Below are 27113 nucleotides of genomic sequence, written 5' to 3' on the forward strand. Positions count from 1 at the left end.
TGGCAGCGGTTTTACTAGCGGTGGTGGTGGCGGTAGTTAGTGGTGGTGGTTGTGGTGGTGGTTGGGGTTTTGGTGGTGATGGTTGTGGCGGTGGTTGGGGTGTTAGTGGTGATGGTTGTGGCGGTGGTTGGTGATGTTGGTGGTGATGGTTGTGGCGGTGGTTGGTGATGTTGGTGGTGATGGTTGTGGCGGTGGTTGGGGTATTGGTGGTGATGGTTGTGGCGGTGGTTGGTGATGTTGGTGGTGATGGTTGTGGCGGTGGTTGGGGTGTTGGTGGTGATGGTTGTGGTGGTGGTTGGTGATGTTGGTGGTGATGGTTGTGGTGGTGGTCGGGATATTGGTGGTGATGGTTGTAGCGGTGGTTGGTGATGTTGGTGCTGATGGTTGTGGCGGTGGTTGGTGATGTTGGTGCTGATGGTTGTGACGGTAGTTGGTGATGTTGGTGGTGATGGTTGTGGCGGTGGTTGGTGATGTTGGTGGTGATGGTTGTGGCGGTGGTTGGGGTATTGGTGGTGATGGTTGTGGGGTTGGTTGGGGGTATTGGTGGTGATGGTTGTGGCGGTAGTTGGTGATGTTGGTGCTGATGGTTGTGGCGGTGGTTGGTGATGTTGGTGGTGATGGTTGTGGCGGTGGTTGGGATTGGGGGATGTTGGTGGTGATTGGTGTGATGGTGGCGGTTGTTGGGGTATTGGTGGTGATGGTTGTGGCGGTTGTTGGGGTATTGGTGGTGATGGTTGTAGCGGTGGTTGGGGTATTGGTGGCGATGGTTGTAGCGGTGGTTGGTGATGTTGGTGGTGATGGTTGTGGCGGTGGTTGGGATGTTGGTGGTGATAGTTGTGGCGGTGGTTGGTGATGTTGGTGGTGATGGTTGTGGCGGTGGTTGGTGATGTTGGTGGTGATGGTTGTGGCGGTGGTTGGGATGTTGGTGGTGATGGTTGTGGCGGTGGTTGGCGGTGTTGTCGATGGTGACGGTGGCCGCGTGCCAACTGAACGAGTGGAGGCGATGTGACCACGACAGAGAGTCGCTCTGCGTGCCCCCCACCCCCACCACCCCGAGCACAGCTTCACGAGAGGGACACAACAATGAGCATCATTACTCGTACTGGAGGAATCCGATGAGCAATAAAGCTCTTTTTCACACATGTCCAGTCAACAAACCCAAAGGCGATCGAGTCATGAGCGCTGGCCAACAAGGAGGCTCGCCGCGATGTTATGCGTCACGATATATCGCGATGAGACGATTATCGCAATATGGCTTTCCTATAACTCGATAATAATTTTTGTTCGTGTATTTATTTTTTACTATATATGGCATTGATTTATGCCCAAGTGCGATTCCAGTGATGTGGGTAAATGTCACCTAAGCGTTCTCCTCTGAAAAGCTCAGCGTAAGCCTGCTTCAACACTTCGAATCGTAACTTTTACAACCCATAACGCTCCTACCCTGAATGGTGCCAGTTATAGCGAAGTACATTTTTTATTTAATATCGTAACAATTACGAGAATTATTACGCCATGTAATCGCCATGCCTTCAAATCATCCGCAACAGTAAGCGTTCATTTAAAAATTAAAACGTACAGTTTTAAGTTTAACGCGTAGGCTTTCGCGACCAATATTATTCATAATCAACGTTTTTGGGTTTAGATCGCGTTATTTATAAATGTGTTATAAATTTGTCGTAACACATTGATTGGCCGTGTCGGGTGGTGGAGGGTTACGACACATTTATAAATAACGCGATCTAAACCCAAAAACGTTGATTATGAGTTTTAAGTTCCTAGTGTATTATTAGTATTAATTCAAGTTGTATTTTGTCGGTGTGTGTATGTGTCTCGATGTCATTGTCTCGGTGTAATTCCACGCACGGCATCTCTCCGTGCTTTCATGCAGTTGGCACCGTGGCTGGGACCTACGAAAACTAAAAGGGCCCTACGAAAACAAAAACTTTGACCGTGTTTCTAGTTTTTATTTGCATGCTACAATTTTTTTTACCAAGATATCTTCTCGAATAAATATATTTACATAGCAATGGTAGACACAGTGTATATACAAAGAGGCAGAGTCATGTCATTCGTTTTTTTTTGTTTCGTAAGGTGAGATAAATTAATACTCCTAGGTTTTTTCGGTAAAGTCACGTAGGTAAAAAGAAATTATTTTTATTTTTATTATTTATTTTTACCTACGTGACTTTACCGAAAAAACCTAAGTATGAATCCTTGCAGTCACGAAAGCTTCAAATCTAGAATGAGAGAAATTAACACCGCAGATGAAACTTTGAGAGATTTTTGTTCATTGCAAAAATGAGCACCAACATCTCCAAGTGGTGTTTTTGATCCCTCTCACAATCTCATTCTCAATCGAGCGTGGCGCACGGCGAGACAAGCGCCATCAATGAAGTTACCACTCAAAGGCCTGTCAAACAGAAGTGCCTCGCGGACCACAACAACTTTAAATCCGACCCCGATTACGCGTCACGCGATGTGCAGACAATGGGGGAGTGTGTGTGTGGGGGGGGGGGTCTCGTTATCAACGATCGGGCCCTTTGCCTCACTGCCAGGACCCTACCGCTGTCGGCCACTCACCGGTTCAGATAACCGTCAACGATGTTGATGTTTTTTTGTTTTTTTGCCATGAGAAGGAAATCGCGAACTCTGCTCGTCTCCCTCACTTGATACAGCTATCGTGCTGTGACTGTTCCACCTGAAGACGAAAGCTTGTGTTGCCTCCGAAACGTCGTGATTTTTATTTTTATTTTACTTTTATTAATTAAAATGTTTGACCTACGTGACTTTACCGAAAAAAACCTAAGAATCTGCTCGTCTCGTTTCGTAGCGCGGCGCGCTAACCGCTGCGCCACCGCTCCCCAAAACGCATCACCCCCCCCCGCTCGCCACCGCCCCGCCCCCCTCCACACTCCGTTGGCCGCGAGCGCGCGGCGCTTCGATGCCACCATCCTCGTCACGCGCCACCATGCGCGCTCTCATCTCGCGCCGCGCTGTCCCATGCTAAGTGGCGCCCTCGGCCCGGCGCTGGCGCGTGATGGTGATGGTGGCAGTGGGGGTGGGGGTTGTGGGGGTGGTGGGGGTGATGGGGGTGGGGGTTGTGGGGGTGGTAGGGGTGGGGGTTGTGGGGGTGGTAGGGGTGGGGGTTGTGGGGGTGGTGGGGGTTGTGGGGGTGGTGGGGGTGGTGGGGTGGGGGCAGTGGGGGCGGTAGGGGTGGTGGGGGTGGGGGTTGTGGGGGGTGGGGGTTGTGGGGGTGGGGGTGGTGGGGGTGGGGGTTGTGGGGGTGGGGGTTGTGGGGGTGGTGGGGGTGGGGGTTGTGGGGGTGGGGGTTGTGGGGGTTGGGGTTGTGGGGGTTGGGGTTGTGGGGGTGGTAGGGGTGGGAGTTGTGGGGGTGATGGGGGTGGGGGTTGTGGGGGTGATGGTGGCAGTGGGGGGTGGTGGGGGTTGTGGGGGTGGTAGGGGTGGGGGTTGTGGGGGTGGTGGGGGTGGGGGTTGTGGGGGGGGTCGGGGTAGTGACGGGGGTGGCAGGGTGGTGGGGGTGGGGGTTGTGGGGGTGGTGGTGGTGGGGGTTGTGGGGGGGGTCGGGGTAGTGACGGGGGTGGCAGGGGTGGTGGGGGTTGTGGGGTGATAGGGGTGGGGTTGTGGGGGTGGGGTTGTGGGGTGGGGTGGTGGGGTGGGGGTTGTGGGGGTGGGGGTTGTGGGGTGGTAGGGGTGGGGGTTGTGGGGGTGATAGGGGTGGTGGGGGTGGGGGTTGTGGGGGTGGTAGGGGTGGGAGTTGTGGGGGTGATGGGGGTGGGGGTTGTGGGGGTGATGGTGGCAGTGGGGGTGGTGGGGGTTGTGGGGGTGGTAGGGGTGGGGGTTGTGGGGGTGGTGGGGGTGGGGGTTGTGGGGGGGGTCGGGGTAGTGACGGGGGTGGCAGGGGTGGTGGGGTGGTGGGGGTGGTGGGGGTGGGGGTTGTGGGGGTGGTGGTGGTGGGGGTTGTGGGGGGGGTCGGGGTAGTGACGGGGGTGGCAGGGGTGGTGGGGGTTGTGGGGGTGGTAGGGGTGGGGGTTGTGGGGGTGGTGGTGGTGGGGGTTGTGGGGGGGGTCGGGGTAGTGACGGGGGTGGGGGTGGTGGGGGTGGGGGTTGTGGGGATGGTGGGGGTTGTGGGGGTGGTAGGGGTGGGGGTTGTTGGGGGTGGGGGTTGTGGGGGGGTCGGGGTAGCGACGGGGCTGGCAGGGGTGGTGGGGGTGGTGGGGGTTGTGGGGGGTGGGGGTTGTGGGGGGTGGGGGTAGTGACGGGGGTGGGGGTTGTGGGGGTGGTGGGGGTGGTGGAGGTGGTGGGGACCGCCACGGTGACAAGATGTTAACTACCTCGCCTGGTACGCAAGAGGTCGTGGGTTCGAGCCCGACCCCTGACGCCTGTTTATTTGGAGTTTGCGATTTTTCTGGGGGTCCTCTGACTTTCCCCTCCACATTTAGAATCAACGTGCGTTTATAGTATTTGGTTGCTATGCACTTCCACGTGGTAAGCCACTTTGTTTAGCTATCATTTGTGGCCATGTCGCATAAAAAAAAGATATATATAGGCCAGTGGGCCTTACCTGGTAAAATAAAAAAAGTTTAGTTCGTAGTTTTAATTATCGCGCAGTGCTGAGAACCCGGCCACTCAAGTTCGACTCCCGATCACGCCCAACATTACCGGGGACGATTATTTGATTATTTGAACCGGTCCAGGGCCTCCTATCGGTCGACTCAGCCTCAAATGAGTCCCCAGTGTGGAGTGTAAACATCGCCACTGGGAAGACAAAGACGGCCGAGCGTGATGTTGACAACCCACCCCCTCGTGTGCCGTGGCGGCCTTCATATGTAGTACTCGCTCACTGCACTTGCCTCCAGAAAGTCCCCCGTATAGCTTTAACATACTTTATGGGACACATGCTGTTAGCGAGTAGAACCCATCAAGGCCGGCACGGCACATGAGCGGATGGGTGGTCAACAGCACCACGCCCGCGGTGCCAACACACACAAGACAAAGATCCTCCGCATATCCTTAATAGACTTTTGAGCCAAGGGGGCGTCCATAAATGACGTCACGCACCTAGGGGGGTGGGGGGTCAGACATTTGTGACGATGTGTGACGAGGGGGGGGGGAGTGAGAAATGTGACGTCACATCAAAATGCGCAACTTTAAATAAATAAAAACAACACGTTCTACTTAATTAAATAGACTTTGTAATGTTTACTCTTACAACATCAGAGTGCAGCGGCACATTAAATACGCACTACAATGACAATAGTTTTAAACGATTTGAAGCATGTTTTATATATTTTTGGGGGGGGGGGGGCAGAGTTTTGTGACGTCATATTTGAGGGGGAGGGTCTGACTTTTTATGACGTCGTGTGACGAAGGGGGGGGGGGGGTAAAAATCGTCCAAAATCGCGTGACGTCATTTATGGACGGCCCCCAAGTACCTGCATAGGTGCTCGCAAAACAGCACTTGCCCTAACAGTCTGTTAAAGGATATACGGGGAGTCTTTGTCTTTGGCGGCGGTGATGGTGGTGGTGTAGGAGGAGGTGCGTGATGGACCTAACATCTTCTTGGTTCTTTCGGTAAAGTCACGTAGAAGGGAAATAATAAAATAATAAAATAAAACATAATAAAATAATTCTCACGACGTTTCGGCCACAACGCAAGCAGCCGTCCTCAGATGAAGAAATGTTTTATTTTTATAATTTTATTACTTCCCTTCTACGTGACTTTACCGAAAGAACCAAGAAGATGAATCCCTGCAGTCACGAAAGCTTTAAATCGAAAGTTAATTATTTTATCATTTCTTATTTCTTATTATTTTATTATTTCCCTTCTACGTGACTTTACCGAACGAACCAAGAAGATGAATCCCTGCAGTCACGAAAGCTTTAAATCGAAATTTAATAATTTTATTATGTTTTATTTTTATTATTTTATTATTTCCCTTCTACGTGACTTTACCGAAAGAACCAAGAAGATGAATCCCTGCAGTCACGAAAGCTTTAAAGGGACCTAACATCGTTGAGCAGGCGTTGGTCGGCGTTAGAAGAATGACACCGGGAGGTTATTTTGAGGACAGCGTGAGATATGGTTATGCGGTGGGGGCAAGGGCAGCGGCGTGGGGGGTAGTGTTAGCTTTTGAACATATACTGTCAGAAATTATTTTGACTCAAAGCTCGAATAATGAAAAATATTACGGAGTGTCGTTTCGTCATATTTAGTCACGTTTATGTGAACTCCCTCGCACGGGATGCAGGAGGTCGTGGGTTCGGTCCCGACTCTGACGCCTGCTGTATATTTGTAGTGTTCGGTGTCTCTCTCTCTCATCATCATCATCGTAGTGGCTAGGAGATGTAAACTACCTCGCCTGGTATATAGGAGGTCGTGGGTTCGATCCCGACCACTGACGCCTGCTGCTGTATATTTGTAGTTTGCGTGTCTCTCTCTTTACGTGGTCGCGTGGATTATTCTCCGGGTCCTCCGGTTGCTCCCTCCACATCTCGAGGCGACATCACCACGCGTTTAGAGTGTTTGGCTACAATACATGTCTACGCGATAAGCCACTTCGTTGGACGCTCAATCGTGGCCAGCTCGCTTTGTGAAAAGAGATCTATGCAGCTCGGTGGGCCTAACCTGGCAAAATACGAATAAGTATAACCCGTAAAAACCCAGTTTTTCACTATAAATCCTTTATATGCGTGGCGGCTAGAGTCCTCTCGTCCTCTGGCTTGAGATGGCTGCCACCTATGGGTCAGATGATTGTCTGCCAGTATTAAGCAATTGGTAATTAAATATTTAATTTGTTTTCCCTAAACAGTGTAAAATTTTGGAAAAAAATTTCACGAACATTAATTGTCTCGCACAACGAGTCTGTGTGCAAAATGTCAGCTCGATTGGATCACGGGAAGTGGGTTAAAAAACGACCGAAAGATTTGCACGGTCGTAAGCAAGCAAGCAAGCAAGCACGCAAGCACGCAAGCAAGCAAGCAAGCGAACTTAATATAAAGGATTTAAAAAATAGCGAATCGGATTGTAAAAAAAAAAAATTCGGATTCTATCACGAACGCTCGTCTCTCTCTCTCTCTGCTGCGAAGTAATGGCCAGAGCCCGAAACGTTGTCTGCTATATATTTGTTTATTTTTTCCGGCCGCTGTGTTTGTCTTTGTTGTTGTTGTTGCTGTGCTGACACAGCGAGGCCACGGATCTCCCTTGTAAGATAGCCGGGCAACCGGCTCAACGGGGCCACCACCATCATCATCACCATCCGTGTAAAAACATGAAATCAACTTAATACTGTTGCAGGTGCTGAGTTTTTTGTAAAAAAAAAAACGAGTTGTTGGCCAATTAATTCCAACAAATATTGGTCACTTGCAAAGAATGTAATTGTTTAACTTGACTGTGGATATTCTCCGTTAGCTGATTGTGTTTCGCTGATGTTTTTGTGACTGAGTTTCGTTCTTGTCTGCCTCCCCTCCACTCAAACACTCATCTCCCCTATCCTCGCTCCCCCCACTGTCTCCCCTCCACTCTGTCTTCCCTATCTCCCTCCATCACACTCCCACCATCACATCCCTCTAGCGACATCTCTCCATCACACTCCCACCACCATCACATCCCTCTAACCACATCTCTCCATCAAACTCCCACCATCACATCCCTCTAACCACATCTCTCCATCACACTCCCACCATCACATCCCTCTAACCACATCTCTCCATCACACTCCCACCATCACATCCCTCTAACCACATCTCTCCATCACACTCCCACCTACCATCACATCCCCACTGTCACATCTCTCCATCACACTCCCACCACCATCACATCCCTCTAACCACATCTCTCCATCACACTCCCACCACCATCACATCTCTCTAACCACATCTCTCCATCACACTCCCACCACCATCACATCCCTCTAACCACATCTCTCCATTACACTCGCACCACCATCACATCCTCACTGTCACATCTCTCCATCACACCCCTCTCGTGATCCCCCAGCAGTGGGGTAGCTGCTGACGGAGTTCACCCCCACCACGTGGTGGGGGGGGGGCGGAGAGAGAGCACGGCGCGGAGAGTGCGAGGGGTGGCCGCGTCGTACAGGCGGGAGGGCAGCACCCTGGTGGGCAAGCGAGCGGGGCGTCAGGGCTACCGGGTGGGAGGGCAGCGATGGCGACGGCCGCCAGCAAGGCTCACGCGGGCAGCGTGACCAATCGCAGCGACCCTCGCTCCGTCAACTCCCGCGTCTTCATCGGGAACCTCAACACGGCCGAGGTGCGTATCCTACAGCGACGAGGCGACGGGCAGGGTAGGGCAGGGTAGGGGGCCGGGACCGCCGAGGCGCTGACGCCCGGGTTTCAAATCCAGGGAACGCGGAGCCGCAGCGAGAACTCCTCCGCTTGAGAGATGTCGCGTGGTGTGTTGGACTTCTTTCGCACCGTACGTAGCCAGCCGTGCTGATCGGAGGTGCGGGGGAAGGCCAACAAAGTGAACACGAAAATCGGTTGTGAAGCGAATTTTAAAATTTAGATTTAAAAGTGCATTGCTCCCAGTAGCGTCCTAATATCGGAAGGAAGAGCGTTCCAGACGGCCACAGAAGCGCCGTGGTGGTTGTGCTGCTGCTTTGTCCAACACCAATGGGGACTAGGCTCTAAAGAAAGCCGTCTCGGGTGTGGACCAATCAACTTCAAGGACAGTGCATATTATTATCATCATCAGAGTTGCTTCTTTTTGTTTGCTTTTTTGACTACTTGTGTTGTGGTTATTGCAATCATGATGCCTTGAATAAAGGTGTCAGTTTTGTACCAGTTTAAAAGGGTACAAACCTACTACCACGCGGGGTCGGTTTGGTGACCCCGGGGGCTCGGAGGTCAGAGAGCCGAGCCGGTCGGGCTGAGATCCTGGGTTCGAATCCAGGGCGTTCAGCTTCCAATCCGTGATGGGTTTTTGTAATTTAATTTTCGGAGCTGCTGGAATTGAGCCAAATTTAGTTCGAAAATGTTGCGAGTAGAACCTCCCCCCCCCTTTACCAAAAAAGGCATGGAAAAAAGTGTCTTCATAAAAATGTATATAACACAATTTATTTATTTCTATTGTATTTATAGAGAGTGTTTTTGTCCAGACATTGCTGGCTGGGCCAACATAAACTCTCTAGACTTTCAAACTTAATTTGGCTAAATTCCAGCTCCGACAATTTAAACATGTTTTAGCTTTCGACTGTCATGTAATGACACTTATTCCCATATGCAGAGCAGATGGGGAGGGGAGGAGTAGAAGGGGAAGTGCTGCCACTTTTATTCTTGATGGCCTGGAAGCTTCTTGAAGAACGGACCCCAGAATGTTGACTACCGATTCCGCGTGGGGCCATTCCCCAGCGTGAATAATAAGTGCACTGCACTGCTCTGCAAGACGTCCGTTAATAAAAACAAAAAAGAGCTTTACGACTTATCGGATTCCCCCGGTATGAATGAACATTCTGAGATGATGTCGATAGCACAATTGTTGGGATACATTCGGAGCAACATTTAAATAAGCGACACGTAACGCTTGTGTAAAGAGGTATTGACTCGTGCAGCGGACGTCTGGTGACGATCAGGGTCGAAAACGGGTACCCTTATCCGTACCCGGCCGGGTACGGGTAGCCGGGTATCGGGTAGGGTACGGGTATCGGGTACCCGATTGCGACCTCTGGTGACGATCGCTGCACGAGGTGGAAGCCCCTTGGTAATTCCGGGAATGGTTTGAAGGATGTTGCCACGACGCGTACGGTTTTCAACTTACGCGAGGCACAATCTTCCATCAGCAGGCAAAATGAACGGTTACTGTCCTCGGACACGTTTGGATGCACATGAGAGATGGTGATGATGATGAAGTCTATGATGACGGCGGTGTTGGTTATGGCGATGAAAATGATGATGATGGTGGCGATGATGATGATGATGATGAAAATGGTGGTGGTTATGATGGTGGTGGTGATTATAATGGTGGTGGTGGTGATGATGATGATGATGGTGGTTATGATTATAAAGGTGGTTGTGAGTGCGATGATGATGATGGCAACAACAACAAAATAATCAAAACGATAAATAAACCATCTCAGTTTGCAGACAGTGCCAGATCCAAATTTGGGTTTGGTGTGGGCTGGTGTCTATTATTATAATGTATATTGATATTAAGCAGAGACAATACTTTACATGGAATGTTTATTTTATACAAGTCGGGCTCTCCAGACATGGAACCACACACACGACGCCACACAACAACAACAATAATAACATCCGCCATTAGTCACGGTGTGGAGATGAAGTCACCACGGCGTTTGTGCCAGGCTAGGTACACCTTGAGGCCACACACACACACACTTGCAGATACGATACACTTCATTTATTTTTAAATGTAACAAAAATTTCTAGGGGGAAAAAATACCGTGACTAAATTGTAGGTTTAGTCGTGACGACTAATAAACACGCTGCTTTATTTTCAAGAATAACTTTATTTTTAGTTCACTTGGTGATACAGCTATCGTGGCTGTGACGGTTCCACCTGAAGACGGAGGCTTGTGTTGCCTCCGAAACGTCGTGATTTTTATTTTATTTTTATTTTACTTTTATTAATTTTTTTACCTACGTGACTTTACCGAAAAAACCCAAGAATATAACTTAAGATACCATGTGTCACCAACATTACGAGAAAATCTAAACCGAAACAATAAAAGCACCACCGTGAACGCGGCAAACATAAAGCGTCACAGACGCAAGCGCGGCCACGTGACCAATCGAAACTTTTTAGCCACAAAACCACAAATCTCCCCAACGTCAAATAACAAACTCACAGCGGCGTAACCCCAAATCAAACCCGCGGCTAACTCTGCGGCCAAAGCACTGACCCCCCCCCGGAACGCAAAACAACGCGTGATGATGATGGAGTCGAACGTCCGGTCCCGAACGTCGCTTATCCAACGTTCACCGGCGGTTCGTCGGCAGCAGGTGTCGCGCTCGGAGGTGGAGGCGCTGTTCGCCGAGTACGGGCCCGTGCTGGGGGTGTCGCTGCACCGAGGCTACGCGTTCGTGCAGTACGGGGACGCGCGCAGCGCACGCCTCGCCGTCTCCGCCGTCAACGGCCGCGTGCTCGCCGGCCAGACCCTGGGTACGACTCGCACACAGCCCAACACACCCACCATCCATCCCTCCTCGCCCCCCCCTCCACCCTCCCTTCCTCCTCGCCCCCCCCACCCATCCCTCCCGCTCTCCTCGCCCCCCCCTCCACCCTCCTCGCCCACCCCACCCTCCCTCCTCGCCCCCCCCTCCACCCTCCTCGCCCACCCCACCCTCCCTCCTCGCCCCCCCCTCCATCCTCCTCGCACCCCCCTTCCTCCTCACCCCCCCCCTTGCCCCCCCCTCCTTGCCCCCCCCCCCTCCTCGCCCCCCCCCCCCCCCTCCTCGCCCCCCTCCCTCCTCGCCTCCCCCTCCTCTCCCCCCTCCCTCCTCGCCTCCCCCTCCTCTCCCCCCCTCCCTCCTCGCCTCCCCCTCCTCTCCCCCCCTCCCTCCTCGCCCCCCCACCCTCCCTCCTTGCCCCCCCCCCTCCTCGCCCCCCTCCCTCCTCGCCCCCCCCTCCTCGCCCCCCTCCCTCCTCGCCTCCCCCTCCTCTCCCCCCCTCCCTCCTCGCCCCCCCACCCTCCCTCCTCGCACCCCCTCCCCCCTCCTCACGCCCCCCCCCCCCTCGCACCCCCCAACATCCGCCAACCACCCCGTGCGCTCCTCTCGCCCCGGGGGTGGCAACCGAGCGAAGGCCCCCAAAGGAGGTGGGGGGGTATGCTGTAGTGGAGCTGTGTGGAGGAGCTGTAGCCCAGGGGTAGGGCACTGTGTGCGTGTTTCCTGCAGACTCCGTCACTCATCTTCCATCATCCTCCGTTGCATTTACCTATGAACTCAATCTCATCATCACATAAAGACCCTCTTCCTCGTTGTCTCTCGCCCTCACCTCTTCGTGCTCATCGGCTCACACGTCTCTCCGCCTCCCCTCGTGACCTCCTCACGCCACCTACTGCCCCTCTATCTCGCCCCACCTCGTCCCACCTCCATTTGTCGTCGTCACCTCCTCCTAACCTCGTCCCTACCATCGCCACCACCACCAAGGCTCCGTGCACTCACCACCACCACCACCGCACTACTCGCAGCCTCCTCGGCACAACAGCTGCGTGGCCCTGGGGGGCGGCGGTGGTGGTGGAGCGGGTGGGGGCTGGGGGAGTGGGGGAGCAGTGGGGGGCTGGGGGAGCAGGGGGGATTGGGGGAGCAGAAGAGGGGGGGCTGGGGGGAGTGGGAAAGCAGTGGGGGGGTGGGGGAGCTGGGGGGGTGGGGGAGCTGGGGGGGTGGGGGAGCAGAGGGGGGGCTGGGGGGAGTGGGGGAGCAGTGGGGGGCTGGGGGAGCAGGGGAGGGTGGGGGAGCTGTGGGGAGTGGGGGAGCAGTGGGGGGGTGGGGGAGCTGGGGGAGCAGGGGGGCTGGGGGAGCAGGGGGGGATTGGTGGAGCAGGGGAGGGGCTGGGGAGAGTGGAGGAGCAGTGGGGGGCTGGGGGGGGTGGGGGAGCTGGAGGGCTGGGGGGGCTGTGGGGGGGGGGGCAGGAAGCGCTTGGGGTGTGGACAGACTCGGTAATTAATGATCGCCCGCGCTAATTATGCAAATCGCGAGGCTGCCTGTCCCGCGAGTTGTTGCGTATTTTTTTTTTCTCAAATAAAAAATCATTTTGCGCGAACTGTAATATGTACTGGCCCATCGGTCACAATCTAACCACTGCTGGGTAGCTACAGTATCGCAATGCATTTCATGTCGCGGCACCGCCGTCTGATGCCGGCCTTCATAGACGCCGCTCGCTCACAGGCACTTGCCCCAAGTTCACTTCGGGCTACACGGGGGACCTTTACCTGAAATCCACAACGTAACCGCCGCGCAGCCAACGTGTGCCTGCTGATGAGAGGGCCGAGTGTCTAAACCGAGTGTCTAAACCGAGTGTCTGAACCGAGTGTCTAAACCGAGTGTCTGAACCGAGTGTCTAAACCGAGTGTCTTAACCGAGTGTCTGAACCGAGTGTCTGAACCGAGTGTCTGAACCGAGTGTCTAAACCGAGTGTCTAAACCGAGTGTCTGAACCGAGTGTCTAAACCGAGTGTCTGAACCGAGTGTCTGAACCGAGTGTCTGAACCGAGTGTCTAAACCGAGTGTCTAAACCGAGTGTCTGAACCGAGTGTCTGAACCGAGTGTCTGAACCGAGTGTCTGAACCGAGTGTCTAAACCGAGTGTCTAAACCGAGTGTCTGAACCGAGTGTCTGAACCGAGTGTCTAAACCGAGTGTCTAAACCGAGTGTCTGAACCGAGTGTCTGAACCGAGTGTCTAAACCGGCCCAGCAGTGGTGTTGCTCGTCTTGATTAGACGCTGCAGGAAGTGTGGCAGTAGTCGGAGTGCGTGTGCACTGTCGTCAGCCTGCTTATGTCACATTGAATGTTGGTCGCCCAACCAAAGCACTATCCAGGCTGAACCCCCTGCTTAGCTTAGCAGAACTGATGCAATCCTTGGGATTTGGTCACAGCAGTCATTTGATTAACGTCAAGCCCAAGAAATGAAATAAATGCATGATGACCACAGTTACTCTTTGGTTCTTTCGGTAAAGTCGCGTAGGTATAAAACAAAATAAATTACGACATTTCGGGCGCAACACCAGCGCCCGAAACGTCGTGATTTATTTTGTTTTATAACTAAGTGACTTTACCGAAATAACCAAAGAGTATGGATTCCTGCAGTCACGAAAGCTTCAAATTAAGATTTAACCACAGTTGCTGTTCGTTTTACACCACACGCGTCTCTGGTTAACGATAATAACAATGATACAATTTACTTAGACGGGAAAGTCTGAGTATAAATAAATGTCCTCACGAGCTTCCTGCTACATTGGGACGTTGGACCATGAATTCCACCAATCGGAGTTGTGGCTTCACTTCATGACGAAACCCGGAGAACCCAGATAAAACTCAGAAGCGCCGTACAGATAGATTCAAGAATACCACTGTTTGCTCACCACGCAGCCCAGGCGTACTACAAACATCTGCCTGCAATTCCCAGGTGGTCTCCCATGCAAGTGCCAAGCAAGGCTAAACCCCGCTTAGCTTTCAAGATTCGCAAGGATCAGGAATAATCCGTTCTTGCGCTTGATGATTCTAAAACAACAACAGCAACAACCAATAGCGTGGAGTGGAGTTCGGGAAACTGTGAACTTCCGAGGTTCAGGGTACCGTCCGTTCGCGACGTTGACGACGACGACCACGACGGCCATCACGACGACGATTTCAGCGATGCGCGTTCCGTGTCGATGACCGACCGCAGGCAGCGTTGTTGTTGTTGTTGGACCAGAGGTCGCAAACGGGTTTTGATTCCTTACCCGTACTCGGCCGCACCAGGGTCGCAATCGGGATACCCGTACCCTACCCGATACCCGGCTACCCGTACCCGGTCGGGTACGGGTAGGGTACGGGTATCGGGTACCCGATTGCGACCTCTGGGATGAAGCCATGTTGCAGGCGCGGATGGGTTGATTCTAGGAACTTGAATTGTGAGAAGAGACAAGACGTTGGGAAATGAGTGACAAACGGTTACTCACCAGTGACTCACGGCCTACCCGTACCCGACCGCACCAGGGTAGCCGGGTATCGGGTAGGGTACGGGTATCGGGTACCCGATTGCGACCTCTGTGTTGGACCCTGGGCCCGACCGCCACGCGCGCGCACGATCTACCGCTGCCCTCTAGCGCCCGTGCCGCGTCGGCGCGCAGACAAACCCCGCGCGGAGTTTCCACCGTCAAACTCAAGAGCAGCGGTCCCCAACCTTTTTGGCACCAGGGACCGGTTTCGTGGAAGACAATTTTTTTCACGGAGCGGGGGGGGGGGGTCATCATTGGGTCTTTCCCCTCTTTTCAAAGAAGCTCTGCAGAGACGTTTGTTTTTTACTCATTTTGGCAAGGGGATAGCTTGTGGCAAGGCTGTAACCATGAAGTCAACATTGGGGGGACGGACCAAATCTTCCAGGGGGTCTAGGGGTCCCCCATCCCCAGAAAAAAAAATTACATTTTAAAACGAATTTCCTGCCTAAAATATTAAAAAATTCACCAACACATGGGATGGACTTTTAATTATTTTTTTACAATAATCTCTAATAGTGTATTGTATTACATTGCTCTGCTTTCTCATTTTTACCTTTTCTTGTTTCATTGTATGTAATGGCAGAGATTCGGGATTAATAAAGAACAACCATAACCACAATCATATGAACAGAAATCTATGCATTGTTATATGAAGACAAGTCCAGATATTGTGACCAAGGTTTAGCAAATTGTTGTTTTCATTTACATAGCATAGCAATTATTATGTTTTAACAGTATTGTTTATAGCAATATATTGGGGGGGGGGCATTTTGAGCATCTTTGAATATGTGTCCCCCCCAATATATATTATAATTACGGCCTTGGCTTGTGGGCTTACCAACACTGTGACTGCTGAGACAATTGCCCAGTGCGGGAAAGAGGCGCGGACGGAAGTGGTAAATAATAAAAGAATGGGGGCGGGCCACGCGCGGACTCACCGCTCTCACCTCCTGCTGCTGTGCGGCCTGGTTCCTAACAGGCCACGGGACTGGTCCCGGTCCGCGGCCCGGGGGTTGGGGGCCCCTGCTGTAGAGGACCGTGGACTTCATTGCAAGGCCCGCGAGCCCACTGGGCGGCACGTGGTGGTCTGTAGTTGCGCACCCCCCCCCCCCCCCCCCAACAATACACTTAAAGTGGAAACAACCCCCATCATCGTGCCGCTGTCAAACACCACAGTGGTTTCAAATGTGTGGCGGCACTCACGCTGAGGATGTCTTATCCCCTCTGGAGGATCACACTGCGCAAGCAGTGGCTGTATGTGGACCCTACGCACTCGCGGATCTTCATGGTTACACGTGCAGGAGAGTGGTGGCGCAGCAATTAGCGCACCACTGCGCTAAGAGGGTAGACCCAGGTGCCACGGGTCGACTGACTGAGATGACTGGCTGATGCCCCACCTGTGCCCCCTACTATGCCAACTTGCTGTGCTTTAGCCACCCAGCGCTTCGCTCGTTGTTGTGAGCGTCGCTCCTCTGCCCTCCGTTGTTGCTGGAGTGCGACTGCCTCCAACTGCCCAGTAGCAGCGTCCTTCACGAGCCTCCTCCACAGAGGCCGATCTTGACACCGCTGATACCAGTCATCGGCAAGTCCACTCAGCTCCACATCCTCCTGTACCACATCACTCCATATCTTCTCTAGCCCGTGCCGCGCCCGTTTAGCCCCCTCTATCCGGCCGAACAAAAGTTGTTTAGGCATGCGGTGGCTGGGCATGCGGGCTACATGACCCAGCCAACGCAGCCTTGCCTGCCGGAGGAGCTCACCGAAGGGACTTTGTCCAGATCTTTCAAGGATATGCGAGCTCCTCACACAATCCAGCCTGCAGGTTAAACCCAGGATGGATCGTAGGCAGGTCTGCCTAAATGTTTCTAACCGGCGAAGATGCTCCATTAGGGGGGTCCACGTTTCGCAAGCGTAGAGAAGGGAGGGAATGACTGTGGCCGAGAAGACTCGAAGCTTCGTGCGGAGCGACAGACCAGGTAGCTTCTACACAGCGTTACGTAACCAATGAAAAGACAATGCCTCTCGATTGATTCGGAGTGAGACCTCTGCTCTCAAACCGGAGCCGGTCATGAGCACACTGCCCAGGTATGGGAACTCTCCACTCTCTCCACAACTGCCCTATCACAAATTTGGAGTTGTGGGGGTGGAGTGTCCGATGGTACAAAATACCCAGGCAGGTGCACAGACACACACAAACACACACATAGACTCTTATCACACACACATGCACACAACCCCGCTCCCATCCACCAGATGGCACTGCGTCGCCGCTCCTAAACAATCGCTCGCGCGCCCAACGGCGTTCGCGCAATCTGCAATCACGATGCGAATTCATGGAGCTTCCACGTGGGGACCGCTCGTCATTAACGTCACGTCCGTCTATGAAGACAAACTGACGACGGGTATTGACGACGCCTCGCACTCGTCACTGAGCCTACCCCGCGCTGTGCACAGCGCTGAGCGATGTGCCCCACCTTCTCCCAGTGTAAAAAAAAAAGTTACGTTGTCTCAACGTCGAGCCAACGTTGGCAGCACAACAGTTCCAACCGCATGCCAACGTCGGCCCAACGTCGTTGCGCGTTTACTGAGATACGCAACACGTTTCAGCACGCCGCTCACCTTGCAGTGGAGTGCTTCGATGTCGTCTGCAGTTTAATGTCCCCAACGTTGAAATCATCGATGCAGCAGCAGCTCAGTCCGTATGTCTGTCTGTGGCGGGGTCAGAGGTGGGGACGTGCCCCAACTCCCGTAAAGATTGTCCCACGCGAGCGAAACTCCGGCGTCAAGTTCTGACTCGATTTAGGAGCAGCCCTGCTGCAAAGCGGCCACGCAGAACCGGCCCTAGACCTTTGGGGACCCTAAGCAAAATTTGGTTGGAGGCCCCTTTGATGTATGATTGTTTTCACCCTCTAGCTAGCAGTGACTCTAGGGGGCCCTCTGCTGGCCACGGGGCCCTTTGTAATTGCAAGGGTCGCTTAGTGGCTGGGCCGGCTCTGCGGCCACGACGTTCGAAGGAATCGCGCAGAACGAACGCGCGGGGCTCAACTCGGACGTGGCGACTTTGGGAATGAATTCTGGCATTGAGCGTCCCCGCACTCGCAAGTCAGAGACGCTCGCTAGTAGGAGACACGCGCGTGGGAAAAACGCTACGTAATGGGACGGATAATTGGGCAAGCTGGGAAGAACACAACGCCTGTATTTTTAGTGCTCATCAATAATACGCTTGGGGTGGATGGAAAGGCGCGGCGGTGGCTATGAGATGTTAACTACCTCGCCGGGTAGGCAGGAGGTCGTGGGTTCGATCCCGACCCTGACGCCTGCTGTATGTTTGGAATTTGCGTGTTCGCCCCGTGGTCGCGTGGATTTCTGTTTTGGGTCCTCCACCTTTAGAATCAACGTCACGCGGTCAGAGTCATCGGCTGCTGCTATAAACTTCCACGCGATAAGCCGCTTCGTTGAGCTTTCATTTGTTTTCAGGTCGCTTCTGAAAAAAGAAATATCTACATAGCTCAGTGGGGCTTTACCTGGTAAGATGAAACAACGAGTTTCGTTTTAGATTTAAAGCTTTCGTGACTGCAAGGATTCATATTCTTAGGTTTTTTCGGTAAAGTCACATAGGTATTTTACTTTTATTAATTTACATTTTTTACCTACGTGACTTTACCGAAAAACCTAAGAATATGAGTTTCGTTTTGTTTAAACGATCGGCGATGGGCAGAGGACTCACGGTGTACCCTTAAGCCCTGAGCCTGCGCCGTAGAAATTGCGGTCGACCCGTCCCGTACGGCCACGGGGCAAAGTCGAGTTCCAGACAGTGGAGGCGGCAACCCAGGATGAAAGGGGGTGGGCAACGTCCCTTTCCAATGAGGTTGTCCTCGGAAGCCGCAACGCCAGGGGAGCAGGGTGCCTCGTTTTGCCTCGGAGCGTTGAGAGGGTTTGGGGGGATGCGATAGGCGGATGAGGATGCAAGGGCGCGGTACAGATTTTGTTAAACTCCCGCTGCCCGTGTGCCGGAGATAGCGCCGATGACGACGATGAAGACGACGACGATGATGTTGATGGTGACGATGATGGTGACGATGACGATGGTGACGATGACGATGGTGACGATGGCGATGAAGCCACTGCCACCGCATTCCAGATCCTCAATCAATCCCCCCGCTCCTCGCGTGCACGACACGGAATTCGTTCGTTAGCCTCCTGGGCACGGAGCCACGATACATTCACGATCCATTCACGATCCATTCACAATCTATTAACCATACATTCACAATACATTCACAATACATCCACAATACATTCACAATACATTCACAATACATCCACGATCCATTCACAATCTATTAACCATACATCCACAATACATTCACAATACATTAACGATACATCCACGATACATTCACAATACATCCACGATCCATTCACAATCTATCAACAATACATCCACAATACATTCACAATACATTAACGATACATTCACAATACCTTCACAATACATTAACGATACATTCACAATACATTCACAATACATTAACGATACATCCACAATACATTCACAATTCATCCACAATACATTCACAATCTATTAACGATACATTCACAATTCATTCACAATACATTCACAATACATTCACAATACATTCACAATACATCCACGATCCATTCACAATTCATCCAACAATCCTTCCCGCTGTCCCTGACTGTGAGGCTGTGTGAGGCCGGCCATTAACAACAACCATCAGTCCACTGCTGGTCGCAGGCCCCTATCAGCGGCTGCGTAAGTCACGTGGGTCGTCCGACCATACTTCACCACTCCGGTCATTGTGGCTTGGCCGATGACAGGAGGGGCGCGGGGGGGGTGGCCCAGGAACGGCGAATCATCAACATCGCATAGTCACTTTAACACGTAGGCTTTTCGCGACCAATATTATTCATAATCAACGTTTTTGGGTTTAGATCGCGTTATTTATAAATGTGTCGTAACCCTCCACCACCCGACACGGCCAATCAGCAAAAAAAGTGTCACGTTGACAAAAGACAAATAGTTCACTGCTTTAGCCCATCGGTGTGTTGAAGCGTGAAACCACAACATTTAAAATTGGAGTACGACGTTTCGCTGGTAATTTTACTGATTGGCCGTGTCGGGTGGTGGAGGGTTACGACACATTTATAAATAACGCGATCTAAACCCAAAAACGTTGATTATGAATCGCATAGTCACGTTAAGATATTTTTTGTTCATGTTTTTGTTTTGTGTTTGTTGCGGTTGCACCCGATTCAAGAGCCGAATGGCTCACAGGGCCGTACCAAAATAAATGAATGAAAATAAATGAAACTGAAAGCGCTGGTGTCAGCCTGCCCCGATATCCAACTCGGGTCCATGAACAACTCCACACCAAATGACAAGCGTTGTAGCCCCGGTGAGAGAGAGAAGAGGGTGAAGGTGGAGGGGGGGGGTTCAGCAGCCTCCCCACCACCACCACCACCTCCATCTCGTTACCACTTCGGTCACGCCGTCGCTCTGCCAGGCGGCGGCGTAATTAATTCATGTAATTGCCGTAATGTTTTGCCCTTCAGCAGCGCGTCCCAGAAAGAACACCCCCCCCACCACCCACCACCCCGTTATTTAGGGGCTGGCGCTCGGTTCACAGCCTCGCGCACCGCAATTAGGAACGTGTCAACGTTATTTCAAGTTATTATATTGTTTTTATTATTGTTATTAATGTTTCGAGCTTTCGCTTACTCGTGCGGTGGGAACACAATGCCCCGTGTCCTTCAGTGACAGCCGGCGGGAGAGACGCGCGCGTATTATCGCCTGCGATTTTACCATCATTATCAGCAGCAGCATCGCCACCACTACCATCATCACCATCATCATCACCACCACTACCTTTTCCACCGTCATTACCATCATCACCACAAGCATCATCACCCACACAAATCATCACGATCATCAACACCACCGTCAACACCACCAACATCACCACCACCATCATCATCATCACCACCATCACCACCATCGTCACCACCACCACCATCACCATCATCACCTCCACCACCATCATCACCACCACCACCACCATCATCATCATCATCACCTCCACCATCATCACCACCTCCACCATCATCATCACCTCCACCATCATCACCACCACCAACAACACCACCACCACCGCTGCCGCTGTTATCATCATCATCTTGTCGGTCGTGTTCAATCCACTGCTGCGTGAAGGGTCTTACTGCACCGAGAGCCGTCGCCACCACCTCACTCATCCCGCGATTGTAACAATCCATCTGGTGCCTGCGCTTCAGCGCTGATTTGTCATCGCTTCATGTCGCCTCGTGGCCATCCGCACCAGGAGCGTTCCGTCCTGGCGTTTATATTCTCAGATACAGTACGATGTATAAGCAGTACATAGACATTGCTGTATTAATACAGTATATATATACACTATGATAAAGCGGACAGAGTGCAAACGGATCCCAATGCTGAAACATAATCTGCATGTTACTCGATTGGCAGAGCCGTCCCCGAGGGGTAAGGCGAATCGGGGCGACTGCCCCGGGCCCCGCGCTTTGGGGGGCCCCACGCGGCGTGATTTTCCCCGGGGCCCCGCACGGCCCTGTCGATTAGGATCACACACAGCAGCCGGGCTACGTGTGTATGTTGGACTTTGTTTGTACCGTACGTAGCCAACCGTGCTAATCGGTTGGCTACGTACGGTGGCATTACCAAACGTCCCTATTTGTTTTCATTCATCCCTCTCTCTCTCCCCCTCCTTTCTCATAATTATAATTTAAAAAATTACTTGGGAGCGCTGCATAAGCACAACGAACAAACACATCAACACGTCCAACGATTAGCACGGTTGGCTATGTACGGAGCGAAAGAAGTTTAGCAGACATGCAACCAGAGGTCGCAAACGGGTTTTGATTCCTTACCCGTACCCGGCCGCACCAGGTCGCAAACGGCTACCCGTACCCGTACCCGGCCGGGTACTGGTAGCCGGGTATCGGGTAGGGTCCGGGTATCGGGTACCCGTTGCGACCTCTGCACGCAACGTAAATAACAATGGCCTGCAACGAAAATATGACGTTTCGAGCAGAGCCCCCTTTTTCATAGCAGTGAGAATATATATAATGGGGTAAGTTACTTTAAGTTACTTATTCTATAAATTGCAGGGGACGCTTTAAAGACAATCAAAATTCCCTCCGGCGTGAAGAAAGGCAGTGAATGTTGATCCTGTTAGGGCAGTGAATGTTGAACCTTTTAGGGCAGTGTATGTTGATCCTGTTAGGGCAGTGAATGTTCCTGTTAGGGCAGTGAATGTTGATCCTATTAGGGCAGTGAATGTTGTTCCTATTAGGGCAGTGTATGTTAATCCTGTTAGGGCAGTGTTGCTAACAAATTAGTTCCCGTTTTTTATCTGGGTTTTTCTCAGCCTCGTCCACTCTTTGAGAGGGAGCAGTCCTGGGAAATGTCCCTCTGGTTTAGTTTTTGTTCTGTCGTTTGCATCATAAAATAAAACCCACTCCACGTGGTTACATTGGCACGGATCTCATACACATCCTGGCCTGTTTGCCTAATAGTTCAATTAATTTCCCTTAACTGTGTGACATTTTCTCTCACCTCGTTGTACTATGCGTAATTTCGAGGTAATTCAACCAAGCCAACATGTTTTATAGGCCATTGCATTTCATTTTGGTATATATTTATACGGTAGTTTTGATTCTTGTTTTATTTCTCTTGCCGTAAATATCCGTCAATTGCCATTCGGTTGACCCCGGTCACTCATGCAAATGAGACTTATCCTGGTCTCTTGCGTTTTCACCTGGTCACACCAAAATCAACTTGAAACTTTAATTCACTCACTCATTATCTCAACTCAATCAGTTAACCAGTCACCCACCATCTCACTCACCACCTCATTCACTCACTCATTATCTCACTCAATCAGTTAACCACTCACCCACCATCTCACTCACCACCTCATTCACTCACTCATTATCTCACTCAATCAGTTAACCACTCATCCACCATCTCACTCACCACCTCATTCACTCACTCATTATCTCACTCAATCATGTAACCACTCACCCACCATCTCACTCACCACCTCATTCACTCACTCATTATCTCACTCAATCAGTTAACCACTCACCCACCATCTCACTCACCACCTCATTCACTCACTCATTATCTCACTCAATCAGTTAACCACTCACCCACCATCTCACTCACCACCTCATCCACTCACTCATTATATCACTCAATCAGTTAACCACTCACCCACCATCTCACTCACCACCTCATTCACTCACTCATTATCTCACTCAATCAGTTAACCACTCACCCACCATCTCACTCACCCACTCATTCATTCACTCAATTACTATCTCACTCATCCACTCAATCGCCCACCCTCTCAACTCATCCACTCATTAATTATTCGCTCACTCACCATCTCACTCACCCACTCATTTGCTCACCCACCAAATCACTTATTTAACTCACTCTTACAAGTGACCACTTATCCTGGTCTCCTTGACTTCCCACCTTGATGAAGAGAAATACACTCGAACCAAATTCATTGGTCACCTCTTCCCACCATCGTCATGTGTTCTTCATCTCCCCGTGAAGTGTGTCTCTGGTTAATTTGGTTGTGTGTCGGAGGTGGGCCAGCGCCTAACCAGGGCCAGTCCAGCTGGAGGAGGCCCTGAGCCTATGGAACTCGGCGGATCGGTTGGAAAAGCGAGGGGTTATAGATGAAACTTTCGGTGGTGCAAGTCGTATTTCTTTGAAACCAAAAGGGGAGGAAACTCAAATAAATTGAGTTGAATCGTAAACGCCGTCTTAATAAAAAAAAAAATGCCCGTAAGGATCGCGGGAGAAATTACATTTACTCAATTGGGAATCTTAAAAAAAACACAACGTATCCACGAGGGGGCCTTATGACATGGCGTTAAAATCATATTTGGGTTTCTTTCTTGTGTCCATGGGCCACAGTTTTACTTGCAGCGAAGTCTTCCCAAGGATTCCGTGTCGTATATACAGTGCCGTGTTCTCATGGCAGGCATTACGGCGGAGTTCTTGTGAGCTGCTGAGAAGCCAGGGGCAGCGCAAGATGTATTGCTATTCTGAGTGTGCTACCGGCAGTTGGGTTAGGAAATGACATCGCCTTAATAGATTAATTTTAAATGGGGCTCTTAAAGGTGTGATTAGAGTTGAGGCTCGGAAATTATGGCAGTTTTCATTATCACTCTGTACGCAAGTTTGCGTGTGTGTCTCTCTCTCGCTCTCTCTCGGACTGTGTTTGTGCGGATGGGGAGCGAGAGTGGATCGATGAGCACGCTAAGATGCAAACCCGGAAAGATTGTTGCGCTCTGTAAACATCGCGACCAGGGAGACAAAGGCGGCCGGGCGTGGCGCTGACCACAAAGCTCATCGTGTGCCGTGTCGGCCTTCATAGGAGCTTGCTAATGTAGTGTTGTAAAGGACGGACTTATAAACTTCTTTATGGCACACACTGTTTATTGTCGTATTACACAGTCCTTATCACACTAAGGGGTGGGTATACGGTCCCCTCACCCGTTACCCTGAGGAGACACAGCCTCCGGACCCTGCAGGCTATCTAATCTCCCTGCTCTCCCAGCGTCCTCTGGCTGGACCTAGGGGATCTCTCCCCGACCACTGGTTACTCTGAGCCCGAGCCCTGACAAGGGCTGGAGGGCTTGGTCAAGGGTCCTAGATGTCTTTGGCCGACTTGGGTCTTCGTGTAGCAGAACTGGCCAAGAGCTCTCAGCGCTCTGGCTTTTATACCTGTCCGTGGCCGGGTTGTCCAATCCCCGGCAGCCACCTTGTGGGACCCTCTGATTGGTCCTTCCCAATCTGGCGTTTGGATCCTACCTCACCCCATTTGACCCTGAGCGTTTGATTGAGCGGGAAAACCTTGTTCACGATCCGCTCTCTCACAGCTTGCGAACAGCGAGTAGTTATAACCACTACACTAACATCACTGGCCCCAACAGTCTGTTAAGGCTGCACGGTGGGTCTGCGTCTTTGTTTGTGATTATGTGGGTCTCTAATCTCCATAGGGGCCGTCCATAAATGACGTCACGCACCTGGGGGAGGGGGGGGTCAGACATTTCTGACGATGTGTGACGAGAAGGGGGGTTTGAAAAATGTGACGTCACATCAAAATGCGCTACTTTAAATAAATATAGACAACACGTTCTACATAATTAAATAGACGTTTTAATAAATTTTTCTCCTACCGCATTAGATTGCAGCGCCACATTAAATACACACGACAATGACAATAGTTTAAAGCGATTTGAAGCATGTTTTATTTGTGACGTCGTATTTGAGGGGGGGGTCTGACTTTTTGTGACGCCGTGTGACGAGGGTGGCGGTCAAAAATTGTCCAAAATCGCGTGACGTCATTTATGGACGGCCCCATAGCCCTTATAATTGCATCTTTATGCCTCTTCCCAACACAAGCCCAAGCCATCCAAGTCTCGCTCCCATGACCTCGAGAATATTTGCGACCCTTGCTGAACAATATTCTCACTTGTTAAGTTTAATCTTTTCCCGTAGAAATAGTGCCAATATCCAGGGCTTCAAATCTCAATCAACATCGTCCCGGCCCTCCCGGAGAATGGAGTAAGGTGTCACGTGACGAAGCAGCAGCAGTGCCGGATTTAGGCCAGTGCTGAGTAAACTACAAGCTTAGGGCCTCACATTGACGGGGGCATCTAAATACGAAACAATGGTACGAAGTTTGAAGTGTTTCATAATCGGTTGAAAAATAAAGGAGATAGGGGGTGGGGGAAAGTACTCTAAAACGTCATTAGACCTCCTTTGCCAGTACCAAAATATAATAATAGGGTTTCCCCCTTTTTTCTGGCAACAAAACTGAAACCTTTTAACGAGGATTCATGTCTGCATTAACCACAATACTTGCAGTTCAAAATGCAAACAAAAACACACTCTGATAATATATGCATTGTCCTTGAAACTGATTGATCCACACCAAAGGACGGCTTTCTTTTGAGCCTCGACCCTATTGGTGCTCGACCAGAGGACGCCTTGATAGTGCATTGTCTTTGAGCTGTACGCCTTTTGGCGTCCTCTGGTCGAGCACCAATTGGGTCGAGGCTCAAAAGAAAGCCGTCCCTTGGTGTGGACCAATCAGTTTCAAGGACAATGCATATATTATCAGAGTTTTTTTTTGCATTTTGACTGCAAGTATTGTGGTTAATGCAGACATGAATCCTTGTAAAAAGGTTTCAGTTTTGTTGCCAGAAAAAAGTTGAAAACCCCTATTATTATTACTCTATAACGGTTATTTAAATTCTGATAATACAACAAATATACAGGCATTCCTCGAGCTACGAACCCTAAGCTTGACATGTACGTATGCTGAACTTCTTTCGCACCGTACGTAGCCAACCGTGCGAATCGGAGGTGCGGGGGAAGGACAACAAACGAAACACAAAACGCAGTTCTAAACAAATTCGTTTTCAATCGAGATTTCAAAGTGCTTCCTCATAGAGTGGTAATAATGATAACATCCTCGCCAAGGAAATGTGCGATTTCAAATCACTAGTACTGTGGCTAGCGTGCAATGTGAACCGTGAAAAGCTTTTGAAAAAGCGGTTGGCACACTCGAAAAGGTTGGGAAGCGATGCTCTAGAGAAATATATATTTTTTTAATATCAAAGAGCCATCGATAGAATTCTTTTCTGGCCCGGCTCCCCTCCTTGACGCCCCCCTTCCCCCCGAACCCACCGCACCCACAGTCAGATCTTGTCCGCTTTGATTCAGTTGGCACGCGCCAAATTCTTTTGACAATTTTTCCGTGCGAAGTCAACGTCGGTCGCATGATGGAGGCGTTGGGTGCTCTTCCTCGCAGGAGTCTTGGCAATGAGAATCTTTGCTTTTCATGCCGAGATAAATGTCCGTCACTCCGTATTGGTACGGTAGGGGGTACAGCTGGTGGTGCATCTACCGGTCATCTCAGTCAGTCAACCCATGGCACCTGCTGGGTCTGTCCCGAGAGCTCCTGGACCTAGCCTGGCACAGTAGGCGTGTACAGCTGGTGGTGCATCTACCGGTCATCTCAGTCAGTCAACCCATGGCCCCTGCTGGGTCTGTCCCGAGAGCTCCTGGACCTAGCCTGGCACAGTAGGGGGTACAGCTGGTGGGGCATCTACCGGTCATCTCAGTCAGTCAACCCATGGCACCTGCTGGGTCTGTCCCGAGAGCTCCTGGACCTAGCCTGGCACAGTAGGCGTGTACAATTGGTGGTGCATCTACCGGTCATCTCAGTCAGTCAACACATGGCCCCTGCTGTGTCTGTCCCGATACCTCCTGCACCTAGCCTGGCACAGTAGGGGGTACAGCTGGTGG

The 27113-nt window shown here is 51.4% G+C and overlaps 1 protein-coding gene across 2 annotated transcripts in view; it reads left to right on the plus strand.

The window, feature by feature from the left end:
• The window catches only part of LOC133354929 (RNA-binding Raly-like protein), a 170977-nt gene that overhangs the window by 62382 nt on the left and 81482 nt on the right, over positions 1-27113 (plus strand). The window contains exons 2-3 of one of the 2 annotated variants that reach the window (XM_061572126.1): positions 8021-8293; positions 11002-11164. In XM_061572126.1, coding sequence (XP_061428110.1) covers positions 8189-8293; positions 11002-11164 — 268 coding nt within the window. In that variant the 5' untranslated portion in view covers positions 8021-8188. The remainder of the gene's footprint in view (positions 1-8020; positions 8294-11001; positions 11165-27113) is intronic. The other variant, XM_061572127.1, reaches the window with a different exon arrangement.

This window comes from Lethenteron reissneri, chromosome 49 (genome assembly GCF_015708825.2).
Source record: "Lethenteron reissneri isolate LAM-NWPU_2019-01 chromosome 49, ASM1570882v1, whole genome shotgun sequence".
Taxonomy (NCBI): Eukaryota; Metazoa; Chordata; class Hyperoartia; order Petromyzontiformes; family Petromyzontidae; genus Lethenteron; species Lethenteron reissneri.